At 36.9% G+C, this 22,132-nt stretch overlaps 1 protein-coding gene across 2 annotated transcripts in view; it reads right to left on the bottom strand.

Annotated features, from left to right (window-relative positions):
- The window catches only part of EFNA5 (ephrin A5), a 205,508-nt gene that overhangs the window by 17,012 nt on the left and 166,364 nt on the right, over window positions 1–22,132 (bottom strand). For both annotated transcript variants that reach the window (XM_074533313.1, XM_074533314.1), the window contains one exon: window positions 21,537–21,829. In XM_074533313.1, the coding sequence (XP_074389414.1) occupies window positions 21,537–21,829 (293 nt within the window). The remainder of the gene's footprint in view (window positions 1–21,536; window positions 21,830–22,132) is intronic.

The raw sequence follows: 22,132 nt of genomic DNA, 5'->3' as shown, positions 1-22,132 counted from the left end.
CAGCAGCTGAGGCATACGAGGCAACACTCTGAATCCAGTGCAGAAGCTTTCTGCAGTCATACTTTTATCATCTGTGCTTCCAAGTCACTGAGTCCAGTTGAGTTCAGCAACGCCTCAGAACAGGGCAGCCTGTACCCTTTACACCTCGAAGAGTCTGGCAAAACACATATTACAGATGCTGGAAGATCCAACTGTGCCTTGAACCAGTAAGAAAACAAAGCTCAAAGTTCTCGGCAAAGACTTTTGTTTCTTTTTATAAAAGCAAGAACATTTATGTTTAGAGTGAAGCTGTCAAGTAACTGCAACTAACTTGAGCTTCTCAGACAATCAGTTTGCTACTGTGGTGCTTCTTCTCATTAAAGAACAAAGAAAGCTCTGCTGGAAATAAAACAAAAGCATATCTTACTTTGAACGGACTTTTAGTTCCATATAAGTTTCTGTGAAATATAAGGATGTAGGAATGAAATATGGACCATATAGTTACTTCCACATGAAATATCTGCAGGCATTTCTCACATACAAGGTTCCTCTTTCACAAATTCAAACTGTGTTGCATACCTTAAAATAAGTGCTAACATTTCTGCATTAGCCCAATATAAATGACTGATGTCATATTTTCTATTGCAACAAACCAACACTTATTAACTAGAATGAAATAAAACCCTCAGATCTCATTACTGATTTCAGTGGCATTCACAAAACCAAACACAGTTATTGTACTACATTAGGACTGTATTAGAGCAAATTGCTAATAAAACAAGTTAATACTATCAAATAAAGCACTTAGAGAAAAATATATCCTCCTACTTTCCATAAGCTCTTTTATACTTTGATTTTCCCCTGGTATCACTAGAAATAAAATGGTTTTCTTCAAGCTGGCTATCCAGTTTGCTAATTTTCATCTCTAAGAACCAGACATAAGAAAATCTTTTGAAGAGACATTATAGTCTTGTTACTAAAGTAAATATCTTTGTGATCTTTAAAGCAACATGTTCACCCACATGGAATTTGTGGGTATTGTATCATGTTACTAAACTCATATACTTTATTGCACTTCATATTATCCATCACTAGCTTTGCCATGGCTGACTCTATAATTAAAGAAGAGGGAAGGGTTCTATTCTAGTCCATCTTTATGGGTTTGACACTATCTTCAAAATATTTAGAAAAAGTTCTATCTTTCCATGCTATACTTGTAAATACTTGTAAATTCTGTCTGTTTACAAAAACAAATAAGTAATTTTACATGCAATTTTTAGGGTTGTGAAAATGTACATAGACATGAAATGTTAGTTTTGCTATTCACCTATGCAAGGCAACTAAGTGTGTTTATGTCCTGGGGAAGAGGGGGAAGCTGTAAAGCTACAAAAAAGTCTTCAAGAAGTTTCAGGAGAAATTTAGGAACAAAAGCAAAAAAATAGGAGTTTTAGGGGGTTCAAAAAATGTGAGAATAATGCCATTTTGAATTTTGAGTGCACATGCAGGTACAAGAGTTTGCAAACATGCTGCTTACAGATAATAACTTCACTCAAAAATTTCAGAAGGTTTATCTCTTGGAAAAGTCCTAATAGCACCTTGGCACAGCCCACACACAGATAAACCCAAAATTCTGCAGGATGGAAACCAGGTATGTATGAGGAAAGCTAAAGTTTGGAAAACACATCATAGTCCATTGTAATTGAAGCACTTATTATGACAGGTCAGGATTCTCAGGGCAGAGACCTTTTACTTCCTTACAGCTCCTACAGTCCTAGGCCACAACTGAGGACAGACACAACATATGCCAGCACTGTAGTAACAACAGTACACCTTTATCATGGGAATTCCCAGTTTGTTCAGGTCCTGCAGAAGGCATACTGAATCATTCCATCATACAAGTCAGAAATTAATACCCAGTCCTTAGAACGGATATAACCCTTCAATTTGTGACCTCTACCATGAAAAATTCAGGAACATACTAGGCTGAAGTTTTCTCCTTAGTCAAAATTTGTCCAGTGTATGGGGTAATAGCACTTTTATTTAAACTTCTATTTTCTTTCACTTATCTTGCCTGTGTTCAATGCCACAGGTCTTACTCATGTTTTGAAATTCATATTTTAAAAAGCCAACCTATCTGAGAATAACCATAGGCTCATCAAGGAGAACTTGTTAGGAATTTGACATGTCCCATCTATGCCAGAAAAGGACTATAGTCTGTTGTAACTGTGACTGTGGGAAAGTCTAAGACACCCATGGGAGAGCTAACCTTTCATTATCTTCAGCCACAAATTATTTCCTTCTGAGTCTTCTTTTTATTTTTTAAGAATAATGTATACCACAGGATGTTTAGCCCTATTCCTAGGGATCATTCCCAGATGAACTCAAAATTAGACATATATGTGTACACTTTTCCATAACTGGGACTTAAAAGCCCTGGTGGTTTGGAAATTATTTTAAAAGCAATGAATACTGCATCAGACTTGAAACACATGGGTACCTCTTGAGCTTTTCTCCTCCTGAATGCTCTAATAACTGTTCTCAGAAATGAAGACAGAACTCTACCTCACTACTAGAAAAAGCCCTGTTTCACACTAATAACCAGACTAAGCAGATTGGGAAATTCTTATCTCTATTTTCTATCTGCTACTTCTTGATCCAAGCAAACACCACTGCACAGAAAACTTATTTCTCTACTCTTTGCATGTTAATGAATGAAAGAATCAGTATACCTATGCTGTGAGCAGTTTCTAATGGTGTTTCTAATATATAAGAACATACATATGGAAAACAATAGAGGACAACACAAAATAAATTACTGGGAAACCTTGCTGACACTTACTAACTTCAAAAGTGATGGACAAAAATCAAGCCTCATGTTTTTAGAGTAGCCCTGCCAGCCCTCATCCCACTTTCTGCAATCATGAATATCCCCTTTAATTTTTGTCTCAGCTCCAAGCTAATCTACAACAACAAACATTTGCACTGGATATAGTTCTGGTAGCTTGGAAGAGTTTCATGACAGTGTGCAAGAGATGCTTCTTTCCTCTCATGTTTAAAAAAGAGTTCCACGCTTTGAGTTTCTTCAAAGAAATCTGGACACACTTCATTTACCTTAGTTAGGAAGAGTCACTGAAATTAATGGATTTTCTCCCTGAGTTGCTGCAGCAAAACTTTCAGAATTCACAAACTGACAACCAAACAAACAAACAAATTTCCACATTTGAGATCACATCTCACTTTGGGATGTGGGGAAGCATCATAGCTGCAAATATGTGTGTACCATCTGATCTGGAGTCTTCAGCAGCAAGGGTAGCAGATGCTTTCATACATATCTATGAATTATACAATATGGTATTGTTGGCTTGAAGGCCAAACACACCCCTGAGTATGCCTACACAGATGCTGCAGTACCAGCCAAGGCAGGCCAGGCATGCCTGCTGCTTGCCCATCCCACTCTGACAGCTGCCTCAGGCACCAGGCGCCTGGACCACAGAGAGGTGCGGAGTCCAGCACAACACCCAGCCAGGACAATCATAAACCTGGGGGACTCAAGGCTTCTTCCAGAGACTGCACACCCAGAACCAATGACACAGAAGGACTGTTCTTGTTCTGTGTTCCTAGTTAATTTGTAAGATCTGGATAAACTTCCAGTTCACCTCTTAGGGGTCACTGAATAACTTGTTCCTTAGCCAAGTAAAAGTGCTTATGTATGCTCCTGCATTTTTCTCTTCTGCCCTTGTGAAATATCCTGCAGAGACAAGAATATTTTTTTCTTGGATCAAAATGGAATTTTTTTTTTCCTGAAAGCCCATGAGGTGTGTAATCAAAGCTGGCACTGGAGCATCCTAATTATGAAACCCAGCAAGGCACTTTCACACACATTTTGTGGACTTCAGATTTCTTGTTCACAGAATATTCTTGCTGAGAAAGAAGAGGCCATGAAAAAAAATCAGTAAACAGAACCCAGACTGTCAGCAAATAATTTTTCACTTCTGCCTTTAATACTATGGTCAAATTAAGAAAAACTAATCCTGTATTTGTAACACCTTTTTTTGACAAAACATCCTGAACTCCTCAGGTGTAGAAATTACTGATGAGGTGGGGGTGGGGGACAATGAATGTCAAAAGGAGGAGAGCTCATATTTGTTTTGTTCAGAAAAAACATGCATCTTCATAAAATCATAGAATGCTTTAGGTTGGAAAGGCTCTTTAAAGATAATCTGGCTCCTCTCTCAGCACCACCCCTCCATGGGCAGGGATATCTCTTACTAGACCAGGCTACTCAAAACCCCATCCAACCTCCAGCAATGGAGCATCCACTACTTGTTTCTCCAGTAAAATCTCTCTGAGTAAATAGTTTTCTCCTAACATCTAATCTAAACTTACTCTCTTTAGTTTAAAACTGTTTCCTCTTGTGCTAGCACTACATGCACTCGTAGAAAGTCCCTTTCACTTTTGCTACAGGCCCTCACTAGGTACTGGAACGCTGCTCTAAAGGCTCCCTTGACCCTTCTCCAGGCTGAACAACTCCAGCTCTCTCTCAAGCTGAGGTGCTCCAGCCTCCTTGATCATTTTTGTGGCCTCCTCTGGAATTACTCCAACACATTCTTCTCATGCTGCGGGTCCCAAGGATAGAGTACTCTACATCTTACCAGCATGGAGAAGAGGAGAATCACTTTCCTAAACCTGCAGGCCCTGCTTCTTGTGCTGAACTCAGGAAACAATTGGCTTGTTGGGCTGCAAGCATACATTGCTGGGCCATGTTGAACTTCTCATTAACCAGTACAACCAAGCCCTTCTACTCAGGGATGCTTTCAAATCCACGCCTGTATTTGTGCTTGGAATTTTTCTGACACAGATGCAGGACCTTGCACTTGGCCTTGCTGAAACCCATGAAGTTGGCATAAGCCCACTTTAGGCCTGTCAAAGTCCCTCTGGACAGCATCCTTTCCCTCAAGACCATCAGCTGCAGGTGTCATCTGCAAACTTGCTGAGGGTGCTCTGATCCCACTCTCTGTATCACTGACAAAGATGTTAAACAGCCCCAGTTCCAACACTAAGCCCCAAGGAATGCTGCTTGGCCCTGGTCTCCACCTCGTCATCAGGGCTCTTGAAACTAAGCTGAAGGAAAAATAGCAGGTCTGAAGTGCTACGGGTGCTAGCTGCTTTCTGCCAAGCTGAAGTGACCATTTTCAAATCCTTTCAATCTGTGGTGAAAAGATCATTACCATGCTAGTCCCAGGAAGTCAGTCCTCCTGCAAGTAAGCTCCTTTGTTATGAATATGGAACAGATGGAACCAAATCTATCTGCTCCATAGGAACAAAAACAGTTACAACCTAGCTCTCTCTATTAAAGACTCTACTTAGTTCCTTTATAGCACTGGCTTTCTGTGCACTGCTGTGAGGTTTTGACTTTATAGAAAAAGGCGCTTCATAAAAGCAATAGTTCTTAGTTCGAAACCAAAAGCAGCCTAAGAACAGTAGAAGACGAATGCTGTGTTTAACCTGCATGGCTCCTTGGAGATATGCAAATATTCAATTACTATTTTTTTAAAGCTATGAAAAGGATTTTTTCTGAGGAGGAAAGCCAGCCATATGTTGCAGAGATTGTGCATCAATGACATAGAAGCGAAGTACATAGACAGCAATAGACTACTTACTCTAATAAAGGTTGAATCTATCTAAGTTATTGCAAGAAATAATAACATGGGTTCTTTTTGTAGACATGTAACTGTGGATCAAGATGACATTTCCACAAATAAACGTGTATCATTCTTTGAAAAACTGACCTTTTTTGGCAGGAGACAAAACCCCCTGAAATTAGGTCCCTATGAATACAAGAAAAGATTTAATACATCATTTATCTATAAATATTGCATAGTGCAGGACCTATTTCCTAAGGCTTTAACAGAAACTGTATCAATATCACAATTAACTTTGCAAATTGAAAACATGCACAAATATGCACAGATTTACTGACCCTGCTCATTAAGCAAGCATACGTAGAGAATCTGTCACTTCTCTTACCATCAGAACAATAACAAAAGCTAGCCACACATGCGACAAGTTCACATTCTCATAAAATCCCATACAACAAAAGTCAGAGGCCTCCTTTACTCACAGGTTAATATGTTAATGCATTTACCATTTGGCTGCTTTTTCAGAATAATTAAAATAAAGATTTCTGTTGCAGAATGCTTTGATTCTGACTAAATCAAGTCTTCAGGCAAATCTCCCCCCCACCAGCAAAGGCACAGCTTGCCTGAAGTCATAACCTTTGTTGCCTTGAAACAGATCATGAAGCAGATGTTTTATGCCAAATCAGAGTCTAGGGATACACAGGCTACTGCAAATAAAACTCTTCTCCTGTCTGTTCAGTCATTTCAATTCCCTGCAGCGTGAAATATGAAGTTGCCAACAAGCGGCCAGCGTACTACACAGCACAGCAGGGAAAGCAAGTGCCACAGATGCACCAAGGGCTGGAAAACTCCTTCATTAGCTCTATTTTTCAGCCGAAGTGTGAACAGTGACACATGGGCCATCCAAAGAAAGGTTCTTGTAAAGACAAGTTTCAATCAGGTCCAATTATAGAAATTGTGTGCACTTGCTTGGGGGAGAAGGAGTTTCATATGGCTGTGCCACAGCTCATGGTCATTAGTGGCTCACAAAAAATGTGGGTTTTTAAATTACTTTTCTTAAAAAATTTTGCACCTAAGAAACGTGAGCTGACAAAGTATCCATCTTCAGCCTCACAAAAAAAAAAAATCCCATCAGCTTGCTGTCAATTCAGGTGAACAATTCACAAAAATTGCTGAACAATTCACAACAAAAGACCTAGAGAAAATCTTGTTGTTAAAGCAGTGGGGTACCTCGGCACCAGAAGAGGGTTCAAGCCGTGCTATCACCACCTCTGTGGAGGTTTTGCACCTCTTGAACAAAAGACTGAGAGCAGGGCAGTATTCCACCTCCCTCTGTTACTGGTCCCTCCATCTAAATATTTCCATCTAATTAAGGTATTACCTATCTAGAGACCCTTACTATGAAAAGATTGATATTTAAAATCCTGTTTTAAGACTTTTTTCTTCTTAAAAGAAACCTTGTGCTTTCAAGTCAGTTTCTATCCACATCAAAACTACAATGACTCGATTGTTTTTCTAAGGTAAGAGAAGCATTTTGTGTTGAAATGAAGGAACAGCTAACAATACAAGACAATCTTAGTCCTTGATTATGGCAGATCAGAAATGGGGCTCAAGTTGATGATAATATTTGTATTTCCACTTAAAACACACAAACAACACAAAAATCTGTTAAAAATACAAACATATAATTCAAATTAACCTACTGAAAAAGCTTTCAGGATGTTTACTTATCCACAACAGACATCACATTTTCAGAACAACTCTGTGCTTCATGTGCAAAGCATTTTAGAAATCAGGCCAACTATTTAGATACCTAAGTGACAGCTAAGTACTTCTAAAATTATGACTCAAATTGGCAATGCTAAACACTTCAGACATATGGCCTGTAATGAACACTATTTATTTTACCTACTTTGGACTGGGATCAAGAAAGAGTGGAGTAGAGGACACAGAAACTGCATTTACCCTGGGTTTAGGTGGTGGTTTTTTGGTTTGGGCTTTTTTTGTTTGTTTGTTTTACCCTGGTTATTTTGTTGTTGTTCTTTTCTTTTCATTGTGTGTTCAGGTATATTTCAGATCAGTGTCCTAAAGCTTAGACGGAGTCCACTTAAATACAGATGCACCAAAACCAATGTCATTTTCTCTGGCTCAAGTCAAAATAGACCATGAATATCAAGACATCTGTATACACAGTTGTCAGAACTTTTTTTTCAGAAGTCCAGTAAAAGTGAATAAAAATAATTTTTTTTGCATGCATGTATTTACTTTTCCCATCTGATGTAAACCTATGAGTAAGAATTTATGCCTAGAAATTCAAAAAGCTGTTTCTTCATGAAAGAGCACAGAAAAAAAAATAAAAATCTACTCTTTAATCTTTTGTACCTCCTTCCCTTACAGAAAGGTATAATTTCAGAGTCTGCTTTTTTGGCCTAACATACATTTGATTAAGAGCTAAGACAATTCCATGAGACTTTCTGTTGCTGTTTTATTTTACAGATATATATATATATATACGCTGTTCACAAGCACTCTGAGGAAAGGAATACAACTTTGTGAAAATTCAGCTGTATTCACACAAATACTAAGAGTATTAATTACAATTTACATTTCTAAAGCACAGTGTTTCTCATTCTCCTAGTCAATACAGTTCAAAAAAATTTCCCTTCCTTTTCTTCCTACAACTTTAATTAGGCAGCAGAGGTTTACCAAAAGATTAATTTTGGATTAAGATTATATTTCATTCAAAATATTCTATAGTATAAAATGGAAACGTCATAGGCAGAAATAACTCTTCTCAGCTAGATTAACATAATAAGAAATACTTTCCCTAGGCAGCCCTTTACAAGGGTTTTCTCCAAGCTAACTCTTAACTTACATCTTTTCAAATTAATCCATAATTTGGTTAGAAGCAGTGCTATTACCTCTGATAAGAACAAGCAGCTGGGATTTCCAAGCAGGTACTGGCTCACAGGTATGGGACTCTTAAATCACCACAGACACTGACCAACTAGGTAACTGCAAAGACACTGGTGAATTCACTTTATCCTTCAATTAAGAAGGCAGACATAGTATGGTATGATAGGTAGTTGAGAAAACTCCAGGGAAAATGAACATTTTGTATTTTGCATCCCAAAGATCTGGGTTTTAAGCTTTTCTAGAAGTTGACATATTTCCTTAAGGAAGCTGATCACATTTTGCAGAGAATGACTCCTTCTGCTATTATCTTCAACAGGACAGATTTCAGCAGGAATGTCTCTCTCTAAGACACATTGGTTACCACATTTGTTACCAAGAAGAGAAAGGGAACTAAGCACAGAGAGGAAGTAAAGTTAAAGACAGACACAGCTCTACCCCAAGAAGTGTCAGTCTCCTACTTAAACTAGAGCTAAATTTATCTTTAATCTCATTTTTATTTTGTGAAAATGTGTAGTGATTATGATTAAGCCACAAGACAAGAAACAATAGCTGGCCAGATCAGCCCATAGAGGAGAACAATAATCTATAATAATCTTCACTGGCACTTAATATTACAAATATCTCACCCTTATTAGAACATCTTAGTTTGTGAAAATTAGCATTTTGATAATCACAACAGCTACAACTTTACCTCTTTTTTTTTTTTTTAGAGATCTAACCAATATCTCCCAGAGAAATTGTGGAGTCTCCTTTGCCAGAGATATTCAAGAACCAACTGGATTCCACCCTGTGCTCTGGGATGACCCTGCAGAAGAGAGAGGTCAGACCAGATGAATCACTGTGGTCCCTTCCAACCTTATCCTTTCTGTGATTCTCTGGTTCTATAATATGAGACTCTTTCATATTATTATTTTATAAATTTACAAGGTATATATACATACATGTATCTATATCCATACACACATACATATAGATGTTGAATTAATGGTAAATATAGGAAAAAAGGTTAGTCAGTTGAGAAGAAAACATTGTTCCAAATATTTCATCTTTTTAGAAGAACAGTATCCCTATGACAACACTCATCCTTACGAAAAATATGTAATAATAGATTTTATGCTTATATTAAGCCAGGAAAATTATCAAGTGTTCAGATGTACTGTATTCATCAGCTGCCCCATACTGATTTTGGGGAAAGAGAGGGGGCATTAATGTCATGACACAAGATTTCAAAAACCTCCACAGATGAGAATTGTCCCTGCAGAAATCTCTTTATGTTTGAGGTTGAACAGAAGCATTCCCTATTACATTTGACTATTAGTCACAGAAAGTTTCTCAGGGGAATAACACTACCTCTACCAATTTTATCATGCCCTTTTCTTGTGAAATATTTCACTGAAAATAATTGGAACCTAATGATGCTTCAGAGGAGTCTCTACATAAAAGAAAGAAATAATAGGAAGAAATGTTCTGTTTGAGACTGTTCATTTTTTTCACCAGATCCCTAGACATGCAATGGGAACTGTCAGAACTACCAACCAATTAATTTTCTAATCTCTTGTAATAAGTGTTTCTCCTTCAACCCTTGTTTGTCTCCTTTGTGGCAAACAAAAGAATTTTCATTTATGTTTTGATTTCCTCAATTTTACACAATGCTAAAATGAGAAAGTGGAAGCAAAAATGGAGATACCATGACAGAATAAAATATAATACGTCTTTTTTTTAGCACCTTGGAATATGATAACGTCAAAAAGTAGTATGATAGGAAATTGATTTTGTCTGTTTGAAACACGTGAAAGTCTGCAGGTCATGTTGGTGGTTCGTCCTGCATTGCTGTTAAATCCTACAATAATAATTTTGTCCTCTTTCTTATCATTCTAGTAATTTCTTATCCTGGGCCAGGTTCATGGGCTGCTCCTGCAGTGCTCCAGAGAACTACTTGCAGAATATGAAGGGGTCACTGGTACTACTTTTTCCTGGAGATCCATATAGGACTTATAAAGCTATCTTAAGGAAAAAACACAAAGAACAAAGAAAGCATGAACAAAAATCTGCTAAAACCACAGGCAGACAGACTTCTCACTTCTCTTATTGGAATCTGGACTTCCCAATCAATTAAGAAATGTGGGCCTGGTTTGTTTGTTAACTTCATTCTGCTTTGTTGACTAAGCTGTTTCTGTTCTTAAAATGAATTACACCATCTTGTGTCTCCACAGTATAATTTTATCAAGAAGGCGACAAATCATAGTGGCAGTGATAGTCCACATTGAAGTAGAATGCATAGTAAAATACAATTTTCTTCAAACAAATTGCCAAAACTGTTAATCTTTATCTAAATGCCCATAATAACTGTTTTGTTCCCTGTGACAGTTGAGAGAAAAAAAAAGTCTTCCAAAACTCATTCTGGCAGCCAAGCTGCTTGTTAATAAAACCTGGAGAAACATTTGTGATTAATATAAATTACTAATTCCTCTTTTAATGCCTAAATGTGACAGTGACTAATTTACACAGTTTTGCTTAAGCTGCCACTGAATATTTCAAGTGTGACTGTGAACAAAAAAAAATGCTGTTGCACTGTTGTATGTTTCTAAGCAAAGCTACTGCAGGTGCAAGCTCTACAGAATCCTATCTCTGGCAATAACTTCCAAACATACTGGTTGACTGTTCTGCTTGGGCCAGGGAGACAGAGCCAGCAGTGAAACCTACCCAACACTATAAGCTGGAAGCGGCACATTTCGTATGGAAGTCTGTTAAAACAAACTGCAAGGGAGCTGTTGGTTTTGGTACCTAGTTGGCAGAAATTTTCAGTGGCACAATGAGAGACTGCTAGGCTCCTTCTAATTTAATTTTGAAACTCATCACTGCAACAAAGCATATGAGCTGGAATATGGGTACTTTGCAGAACACCTCCAAACAGTTGCCAAGGAGATGCTTCCTTCCTCAGAGGCAGCCTTGCTCACATTGTTCAAGTAAGAACCATGTAAGAGAGGTTTCACACTGCGACTCATGAAAAATAAATAATATCCATATTTCAAGGCTTCAGACAACTGGTTCAAAAATAACTATCTTTGTCTTTTAATAAATGTGTTTAAAATGTATTCTTACAGAGTCATTCATTTCAAACACCAGTAGCATTATAATTTACCTACTTATATTGAACTGCTAATAAAATAATTATTTTATTAATTATTAACAGGAACTGCATGAATAACTTCATGCCAATGGGGCAAAAAAAAAATTCATGACTTATCTGTGCATCACTAGCCAGAAGCAAAGAGGTGTTGTTATTAAGCCCTCTTCAAGAGGACAGGCTGCATTCCTTCACAGTCCTGAAGATCCTCAAGAAAGGCACTACATTTGAGGCAGACAGCAAGTCCTGATGCAGCTGCTGTTACAGATCCTGGCTTCAGTCCCAACACAGGGCTCTGTGCTGTAGGATAACAGCGTAGTCTTCAATGCCTCACACCTGAACATCTTATGCAAAATATCAAAATATTAGAAGCAGTCCAGATGCAACTACAGGTATTGAGATAAAGGAAGATGACCCAGTATTACCAAAAGCAGATGTGCAAAAAAAAAACAAAAAAACCTACTTGAAAAGAAATCCAACATCATATCTTCACAATATCTTCACCTACAGCTCTTAAGACATAATGTATGTGAGTTGAGCTGTTCTGGTTTATTTTTGCCTGAATGCATTTTGAACACCACTATGACTGAATTGTCAGGGCTCTTCAAATTGATTAATATATCTCCATTCTGATTATCTTTCAAATAATTAAGATCATTTCACCCCCAGAAGATCCGCAACAGCCATTTTATTCCCCATAACTATAAAAAGGAGCTTGGTTACATTTGTGCATAGAGGTATGATACAAGTGAGATTTTGATACACCTTCAAGCCATTCTTAATTCCCTACAGTAGCGCTGTATCTAGCTGGCTATACCTCTTGATACTTTAATTATTAAATATGCATGATGTAAGAGGAAGACCAGGGAGATTTTAGAGGCAGTAAAAATCTCATTTGGCCAATAATATGGATGACCTACTGTTTTTCTGAGGGAAAGTGAAAACATTAGAAATGATGAAATTTTTTTGTCATTTTTCAGAATAAAGCATTTCCATGTACTTCTGAATACTCATGTGGAAAAAAAATATTCTACATGATTTATACTGACTTGCCAAGGATCTTGGAGATAGAAGTATTAACTGCATGTGCCATTTTGAGCCCAGAGTCCTGGACATTCTGTCTGAAGAGAGCACATTGCTTGGAAACAAGAAAGTTATTGAGAAGTCTGTAATGTTTTCCTTTTTCAGAGACTCCTCTAATATCAGAGGGTTAGGTAGATTAAAAACAAATTTCCTTTTTTTTTTAATTCAAGTATTTAAAAAAATACGGAGTTGAATGTTGCATATTAACTTATGAAATAAGATCGTCAGCCAATCACTCAGCATGTGGAAGTATTTTTTCATTGAGGGAGTTTATTTTTGGTCTAGTGGTTGCAGGCATGCATATATAATCAAGTTTGTACCATGACACATACAGTATCACCCAAGAAAGTGCTGCCTTGGTGATTTAGTCTGAGGAACAGAGAGGCTTAACATGCTGATGACATGAAGGCAACGAAGTACAACACTGTTATTCCAAATGTCATGCTATGCTATTTTCATTTCTGTTGGCATCTACTCCATGTTACAAAATGCACACTTCCAATACAACAGCTCATTAAACAGGTTTCAGTTTGCTCAGAAATCAAATTAGAATACTGCTACAGAATTACAAGTCCTCACATAATTATTAATATTACTCTCCTCTTCTGTGAATCCTTTCATCCACAGAATCCACGTGCTTCAGTTTATTAATCTCCTAACATTCCAGTGAAGTATCACTGCAATAAGTTTCACCCACCGACTAAGTGCAGCAGCCTCTGAGATGTTAAGTTGTAGCTGCTGAACATCAAAACTGATATAAAGTAAGAAATGATGGACGGTCCATCAGGATTTAAAGAGCTGTGAGCAATTCATTCAATTGTACTGTTCCAGGACAACACTAAAATTTAAACACCTACTTTTAAGAAAATTGCAATGGGATTTTTACAAGAATCACAAATGTAAAAAAGTACAGTCACCAGTAGGAAACATTTAGTCTTAAGGCAGGTGCCTCACATACAGATTCATCAAATTCCTAATGCTCCCTAAAAGCCTTTTATACAAGGTCTAACACGCATTTGTAATGCTTGTGATTGGATGATCAGATAACAGTCAATATATGCTTTATGTTTCTACACAATGAACGGGCCTTTGTCAAGCAGCTTAGATGAGAAAGAAAAAAAGGCAGAGAAAAGAAAACTCTTCATTCCCTTTTCTGTCGTCACTCTTTTACCCTTCCTAAAGACCCAGATCGGTACTTCAGTAGAAAGTAACAGGTCACTGATCTTCACATGAGGGTGAAGACCTTATAAAATATGCTATAGACAATATTCAGAGATGCAAGGGAGTATAACCTCCCCTCTTATTTTTCTGTTGCTGTCAGGACCTTAATGGCACTTCAATTTTTAAGCATGTGAATCCAAACCCTCTTTATTAAACTTGCTTTCTGAAAGACATTCATTCTCTTTGAAAAACTCAGGCAATAGAGACCAGTGCTTCCATGGGTTCTCTCTTCATTTTCTTACATGGATCTCTCCCAAGTCCCAAATTATTCAACAGCTTTTAATGTTCCCTTTGAGGATTCCAGAAACACAACCAATGTCAAAATCTATTAGACACTGGTGATTATTTCTGCTTTCTTTCAAGTAGGACCAGTACTTAATCTTTTTTTGATGCTTTCTAACAGAAACCGGTCCTTTAATCTACACACTAAGCTAAGCATGAATCCCCTTTAAAGGTCACCTTCCTTGTCTGTTTAATGTTATCACAAAAAATATTTTTTAAAGTACACATTTATCAAACCCTTTCAATTGCTTTGATTTCATTCAGAACATCTCAAGTGATTCTAGTAAACCAGCTATCAAAGCAGGATTTGTAGTAGACTGGCATGTCTGATCCCGCTGCTGTTAAAGAAGAATCATTGTTTATGATGATCGGGTCTTGATTGAAAAGTTAATGGGGAACCTGGCAATAAGCAATGTTTGTCTAAAAGAGAAGTGCAATTAACATGCTAAAATGTTTGTGATTCCCTCAGCATCCTTCAATAATGTTCTTTAGTAAACCTTCATTTTTCAGTTTTTGGTACAAACCAGGATAACCAAAGAGAGAGTTCCAAAAGTCATCTTTGTGTTTTTAAAAATCAATGAGGAAATGTAATCATCAGCAGACTGTGAATTAACTAACACCTGTTGAAGACAGGCTGCCTTTTTTCACTTGCTGGAAGACAAATCCCATCTTCTCCTTCAAAGCAAAATATATGCTATTTAGATCAATCATTTTGCAACTAAAACCAATTTTTAATAGAAGTTTAGCCTACGATTAAATAAACTGACTTCACTTTTCCTGCTATAAGCTAAGTATTGTATGACAAGATTACCATCATCCTGCCCTATTCATTCCTCTAAAGCTCTCTAAAGCTAAACTTTGTCCCAAGTCAAATCTTTGATTTTGCGTCCCAGTATTTACAGATTCAAGACAGAAAAATATCCAGACTAGACCTTTTTAGAGCATTTAAGTCATTGATATGAGAGGACATAAAACACCCATAGTGAGGTTTTCTGAAAGATTTTTTCATACAACTATGCAGTGAAAAGATGACTGCTTATTAAGAAACCGCATATTATAAGTGCTGGATGATTTAAAAAAAAAAAAGAAAAAACCACACAATTTCTAAAGCAATACTAATTAAATTTTACTGTGCTACCCCAGCTGGGATATGACAACAAAAGCACTGACTTTCTCTAAAAATGTAAGTATTGTAAGTAATCTAACCAAACTGTTAGCCAAATTGCCAATAGTAACCTTTGATTGATTCTCACACTCTTCAGGATGCACATGAAAAGTCTCACCATTTTCTTTAAATTATCTCCTTGTCCAGCAGAAATTTCCTCAGGTAAGTCAGGTTCAAAATCTGAGAGTGTACTTATGCCCCCAGACAGTACCTCCTACCAACAGACCTGTAGTCAGCAGCATAAACTGCTGTGCTGAATGCAGCAACTGGCTTTGATAATGCAAGATCTCCAGGTTTATAGCAGGATTTTTTAAAAAAAACAAGAAGTGTAGTTTTTTTGAGGGGCTCACATTTACATTTTCTGATAAGACAAAATTACAGTTCACAGTCTTCCTGCTCTTGCTCCCACTACATCAAGCTAAACCTCTAGCAAACATGGAGATCCCTAAATCAAATAACCATCTTACAGTCAGTCATGCCTGCTCATGCAAAACATTGATATCCACTAATATTAAGCTGGTGCTTGAGCAAGAGCAATGAGATGTATGCAGCTGTTTAATATAATTTTTTTTCTTAGCACATGAAAAATACCTGTTATAGAACTATTACAATTAATTGCAGTGAAGATTTCTCAGTAGTTTTCTCCTGTATAGTATCACAGGCTATTTGACCTTGCCTCTGCAAAGTCACCCTTCTTAATTCCCGCTATACTGGATCCAATTCCGAAAGAACAATATCGAAGCTGGCAGTCTGGAAGCTTCCAGGATCTTCCTCATATTGTCAGGTCTGTGCTAATTTCCATGAAAAGTGAATTTCATGGAAGTGGAAAAGATTTCCACTTCACTTCCTATGCTAGCTGCTGATTTACAGAGGGATATGTACAGTCTGTGAGGACTTCAAAATTGTGCAAATAATTCTTTATTAAAAATCAAAAATACATAAAGGACCAGCAGCAGCAGCAAGCAGTGGTAGCTTTGAGTCCTGTCCCATCCCCAGCAATTCAGTGACTAAGACACTTGGAGAGAGAATTTCAGTATGGTTCTACCACAAACATTTCAGGTGGAAAGTAGTGAACAAGCACAGGGCAATATGAATTAAGCTTACATATTGAGATAAAAAGATAGTAACCCTCTCATAAGTCAGCCTGATCACAAAATGTGGAATTGCATAGGATAAAGAAAAATTGATAGAGAATTGTAGCAGAGACTAAAGAAAAATAATAGCACAAACAAACACTAAACTCTTAACCACTCACAAAACATAGTAGAAGGGAGTAAAGTGAGCAAGTTTAGCTTAATTGTCATCAAGAACTGCTGCTGGCTCAACAAGAGCTCAGATAGAGACCGTACTAAAATAACAAGCTAACAACTTAATTAATAGACAGAAGTAGGGGATGTAGGTATTCAAACACTTTTTTCTACTACTGTTCTTTCCTTAAAATCCTTATAATCAGAGAAGCCTCCAGATATCTGCAGAATGATTGTCCAACAACCTGGCAGCTATTAGAGAAAAATGATTCCAGGACTCAAGATTGTCTCACGGTTTTTGGAACATTGTGAGGACCCAGAAACAGAGGTGGAACCAGCTAACAGAAGACACTATTTTTGCATTAGAAATAGAGCAAATCACATGCCTTCCTAGAGAGGGAGCAGCTAAGACTGTCAGGATGGAATATCATTTGAATAAAAACTTTCAGAATCAGAAATTTCAGGAAAAGAAGGAAATTTCTTTATTTTTAAGTCAGAGAAAAAAGGGTAATGCAGAATAAACCCAAACACAAAAAATATAAAGGGAACAGGTAACATCAGGTCTCTTGAGAATATATTCTATGAGAAAAAGGGGTATGGGATGGTTATATGTTATTAAGAAGCATAAGCACAGCTGAAAGAACAATTTTACAAACTGCTTCTTAATTTACCCATTAACACATGAACTATTTAAAAATATTATTTTTAACTATAATGAAATTAATAGTAAAAGGACACTATCCTGACGTGATCACAAGCAATACAATTTCACCAAAGCTTTCTCAATTGACAATCAGAAGCTTCATGCAAATAAATGGTGCTAACAAAGGCACAGTGATAGTGACATTAAAGGGGAGACAAAGAAACAGCATAAGCATTTTGAAATAAACTAAGACACATGCAAGAGATATAACTAGAAAGAAACAGCAGCAAAAAAAATATACAAATAAATCACAGGTTTTAAACTCTTCATAAGGATTTTTAAAAGATGAAAGGGGCTCCCTTCTCAAGAAGAATGGAGGGAAAAAAACACAAGTTATGTCTAGATATATAAAAAGTAAAGCCTGCTTACTGTTAGCAAAAATTGTCAGAATCTTGTGGAGAACAGAAAAGAAGCTAGAGAACTGAGAATAAGAGCAAACCTACCTTGTCATTCTAGGAAAAAGGTATAAGTGTATATAAATGAAAAGATTCACAGTGATCAAATTAAAAAATAAACAATATACATAAAATCTTTGAGGATATGATAAAAACACCATAGATAATTTACCCATAGATAAGTACAAATTACTGAATTCTTCTCTGTAATAACTGGACTGATGACTCAGAAAAAAGCATGTACCACACCCTCACATTAGTAAAACTTTTGATACTACACAGGTGCTTTCAAGAAAAGAACACTTTTAAGCTCTAGCTGAAATCAACAAAACGGCTTGGTTTGGAAACTTAGGTCAAGATTCTGCAGAAATCTGTACCAGCCTGTCTCTAGACACATCCTCCTTTTTATTTCAACAGCCCTGATGTATACTTGCCAAATTGTCACTTATACTTTTACTTAACACATTACAAACTTATCTGCAATTAAGTTAAAATAATGAAAATTATATTATCATTTTTGAACATACAACTATGTAACATTCTACATGTTAGGATTTTTTCTCTCCCTAGCTTTTGAGTTCATCTCACCTTGCACAGTACTTTACCTTAACCTGTATACTGAAACTTCCAAAGCACATTAAAATCAATGTCATGACATTATTTTGTTTCTGCTTTCTCCACATTTCATTTGCTTCTGTATCAGTAGTAATACTATTTTGTTTGTTCACAGGCTGGCGTACACGAACCTGAGATGAGCACCTGATAAGAACTAAGTAAAAATTGAGACTTCAGGTCATGATCTATTATTTGCTTTCCCCAGCCCCACAATGTGCACACCCTAACTAAATAAAAGTTAATTTCTCTGTAAATATTTAATAACCTTTTCTTCTTTCAAAAGCAAACTCAATCAGTACTTTTGATTGCATGACTGTAATGTTGAATTCACTTGCTCAATGTAAATTTGATATAAGATAGGTACGACTTTTTTCCTTGCATTATCCTAGAATGAACATGCAAAGAATGGAGATCCAAGTTCATCTGAGCAATATGTGACGGCAATGGCATAACAAAGAATGGTGGTATTTTCCAAATGAACAGTTCAGACATAAAGACAGTGATTGTTCACAAATTATTTCATTTTCTGAAAATAATGGAAGAAAGAGAAGAAAGCCATGTCCTTAAAAGGTAAACTGTGAATATTTTTGACAGAACACCAGTCAGTAATAAAGCTAACCAGCCACTTCATATTTCTGTCTTTTCAGAGGGATTGACTACACAGCATATTTTGTAACCCTTTAAGAGAACATGCCAGACTGATCCTATATAGTCATTTTTCTCTCTCGCCTTCAGAAAGGGCAAAGGCTTCAGATCTACTATGCAAAGGACACCTTTCATGGCAAAGCACTAATTTCTTTAACATGTAGATGCAGAAAGGTAACAAAGAGCCTGAACTAGCACCTGCTTACAATTTTGATGAGGAAATAAGCAACAACATTTCACTATCTTCTTTTTTCAGCACAGACTAAGAGAAAAACATTACAGGATGGACAACTATGCCCTGAGAAGGTCAGCATATTATAGTTAACTTATTGTACAGTGCTTCTCTGAAACTTCTGCAATGTGAATACCCTTGTTAATTCCCTCAGCAAAGCAAAGGGTGAAGGAAAAAAGCTTCAGAAGGGAAGAAGCTACAGAAAAGAAGGAAAAATGTTTTTGTGTTGCTAAAACACAATCAAAAATTGAATTTCAGCTAAGCTTATCTTAAACTAGTATTTTTCATCTCATTGCTAATTTTTTGCTATTTTACCTTTCATTAAAAAAAAAATTGCATATGAATGCAGTTGAATATCATAAAGCTCTTCAAATTTTAAAGCTCTTGAGAACAATTATTTTGGAGGGAGCCCTTGGCAGGAGGCTTATAGATTTTTAATGAAAGTTATATGATTTTTAGTGACTTATTGAATTTGAGCACAAATGAGGAAAACCAGGCACATGCAACCTGGGTATGTTTAAGTCATAGTATCTTGATTGAGAGTTCGATGGATTTTGTATGTTCTGACATTGACACTATTAGACAGCTCAAGCTGAGAATTCCTTTTTTTTTCCTTCACTTTCATCTTTGGTTTTCATCTTTATTAAACGTTTATCTTTTTTTATTTCTAAAAAATTTAGAAAACTAGGGCCGTTTTCAGGCTTGCAGCTAATGACACCATTCCAGTGCTACACTTTATTGCACCTTGTGATGACAGACTGCATTCCTTAGCTTAACTGTTCCTGCTTATTTGACTGATGATGCTCTGGAACTGAATTTTAAAAAACTAACAAAACAAAGCAAAATTCCACAAAAAAATTGCACAATTCCAAGGGAGCCTGATATCAGAATTTTGAATTACACAGTACTCTTGCTGAAGTGACACAAATAGGACTGGGCCTACACAAGATTTGCTTATTACTGAACATTATCTACTTAACTCTGATAGCTTTATACTATTTTTCATCTCAAACCTCAGTTTTAAATTACATTATTTTAAATATTATTCTTAGTATTATTTTTATTATTGTGTTTCAGCACAAGAACAAGGCACAGTTTTTCTGATGAAAAGGCACCACTCACTAGAGGTTTTTACTTGCTGGAAGAAAAGGAAATTAATAAGAAACTATCCACTAAGACTGTTATTTCCCTGTAGATTATGGAAAGGAAAACAAAAATCTCAATGTTGAAGAAATGAGGCTGAAAACAGGGATCATACACACTCAGTTTCTCTGGTGAAATGAGGTGGAATGGCTGTTCCACAGTAGAAAGACCAGCTACACATATGAAAGCAATATTTACTGGGATCTGCAGTCTATGTAAAGCTTTCAAGTCAGTTATCTAAAACTAAAACAGGAAAAAAAATAAAGCTGGAGCAGTAAAAACCTGTTAGGAGTGAAAGCCACAGGTACAAAAATCAGTTGATTAAATAAGATCTTTGTTGGGAGTATTAAAGACACGAGATAGTTGAAATTATATGGCTTGCACAGTGGAGTCAGGGAATCAGTTTGCCTAACCCACTGGGTTTTAACCTACTGGTGTTTTCACTTCCTTAGACCCATGTGATGTCTCCTGCATCTGGTGCCTGGAGCAGTCCTGACGCAGATCTCCTCACCTGCTTGCCTCCTGCTCCCAGAGCACTCCTATTGCCATGCTGACAAAAACAGCTCACCCATGAAAAATGTGTAGGGGAAAGAAAGGTAGAAGAAAGAAGCCACTTGGCTAAATACTAGGATAATTTGGCCTAAGAAATTATAGTTTTAAATACCACTGGCCTACTGACACCAGCAGCATAATAATCACTTAAGAACTACACAGACCTCACTTTCCTTGGGTGATAAATATGAGAGACAACAGTATTTCATCAAAGTAAAGAAATTGAGGCATTCCACATACAAAGGATTAATTATTTTTCTTCATATTTGGGGACAATTTATATCCTCCCCTTCCTGCCCCCACTCAGAATGCAGAAATAAATGTAATGGTGCATTTTGCTTTAAAAGTCAGCTGTAGTTCAGTGAACAGGCTGCCCTGCTATTTCATGAGAGAAAAGAAGCTATGATTTAATGTCATTTTCACTAGCTAGATTCCTAGCTAATGTATCTGGGGATAGTTTAAGCCTGTGTTCACTATAAGGCATTTGTGTTATATACCATTTTCCCCTCTGTATTTTCACAGAGTATAGGTGAAAAAATAGCTGTGTTTCTTATACCTGCTGTGCATCAACGGCAAACCTCTCCATACTCACAGATGTAGAAATACTCCCGGCCTGGCCTGAACTCAAATCCCAGTGAGAAGGGCGTGAAGAGCTGGAACTTTTCCGAGAATTTCAATGGTCCATTTGGGGAATGCGGCCGATTACACTCCCACCTCTTGAACCCTTTGGAAGTGTGATCACAGGAGCTGTAGCCATCAAAGTTCACCATGTACAGAACATAGCGTTCGGTCTTATCTTCCGGCACCGAGTCTTCATAGTGAGGGCAGAACACATCCAGGTAGTCGTTGATGCAGACATCGATGTGGTAGTCGCCTCGCTGGAATCTGAAATCACAGGAAGAGTTCAAACATAAGCACAGTTATCTCAGGATGACCTTGTTGTAGGGTGACATTCTCATATGAAAGGGCATCACTAATGGCACTTCATTCCACCCCAGCCATGCGCATTCACTCTCAAAAATATCCCTTACAATTCACCAGAGCTATCAGAGACTTATTATGCTTATATATGATCATACAACCTTTTGGATAAAGGTTTTGCTCTTACAAAATAAGTCTGTTGCCATTACCCACCCAGTTATAGGCTATCTTTCTATGGTTTATTGAAAAATAAACAAAGAAAGTGTC

The sequence above is a fragment of the Zonotrichia albicollis genome, chromosome Z (assembly GCF_047830755.1).
Source record: "Zonotrichia albicollis isolate bZonAlb1 chromosome Z, bZonAlb1.hap1, whole genome shotgun sequence".
Taxonomy (NCBI): domain Eukaryota; kingdom Metazoa; phylum Chordata; class Aves; order Passeriformes; family Passerellidae; genus Zonotrichia; species Zonotrichia albicollis.
This window is presented reverse-complemented; position numbering and strand designations above follow the sequence as displayed.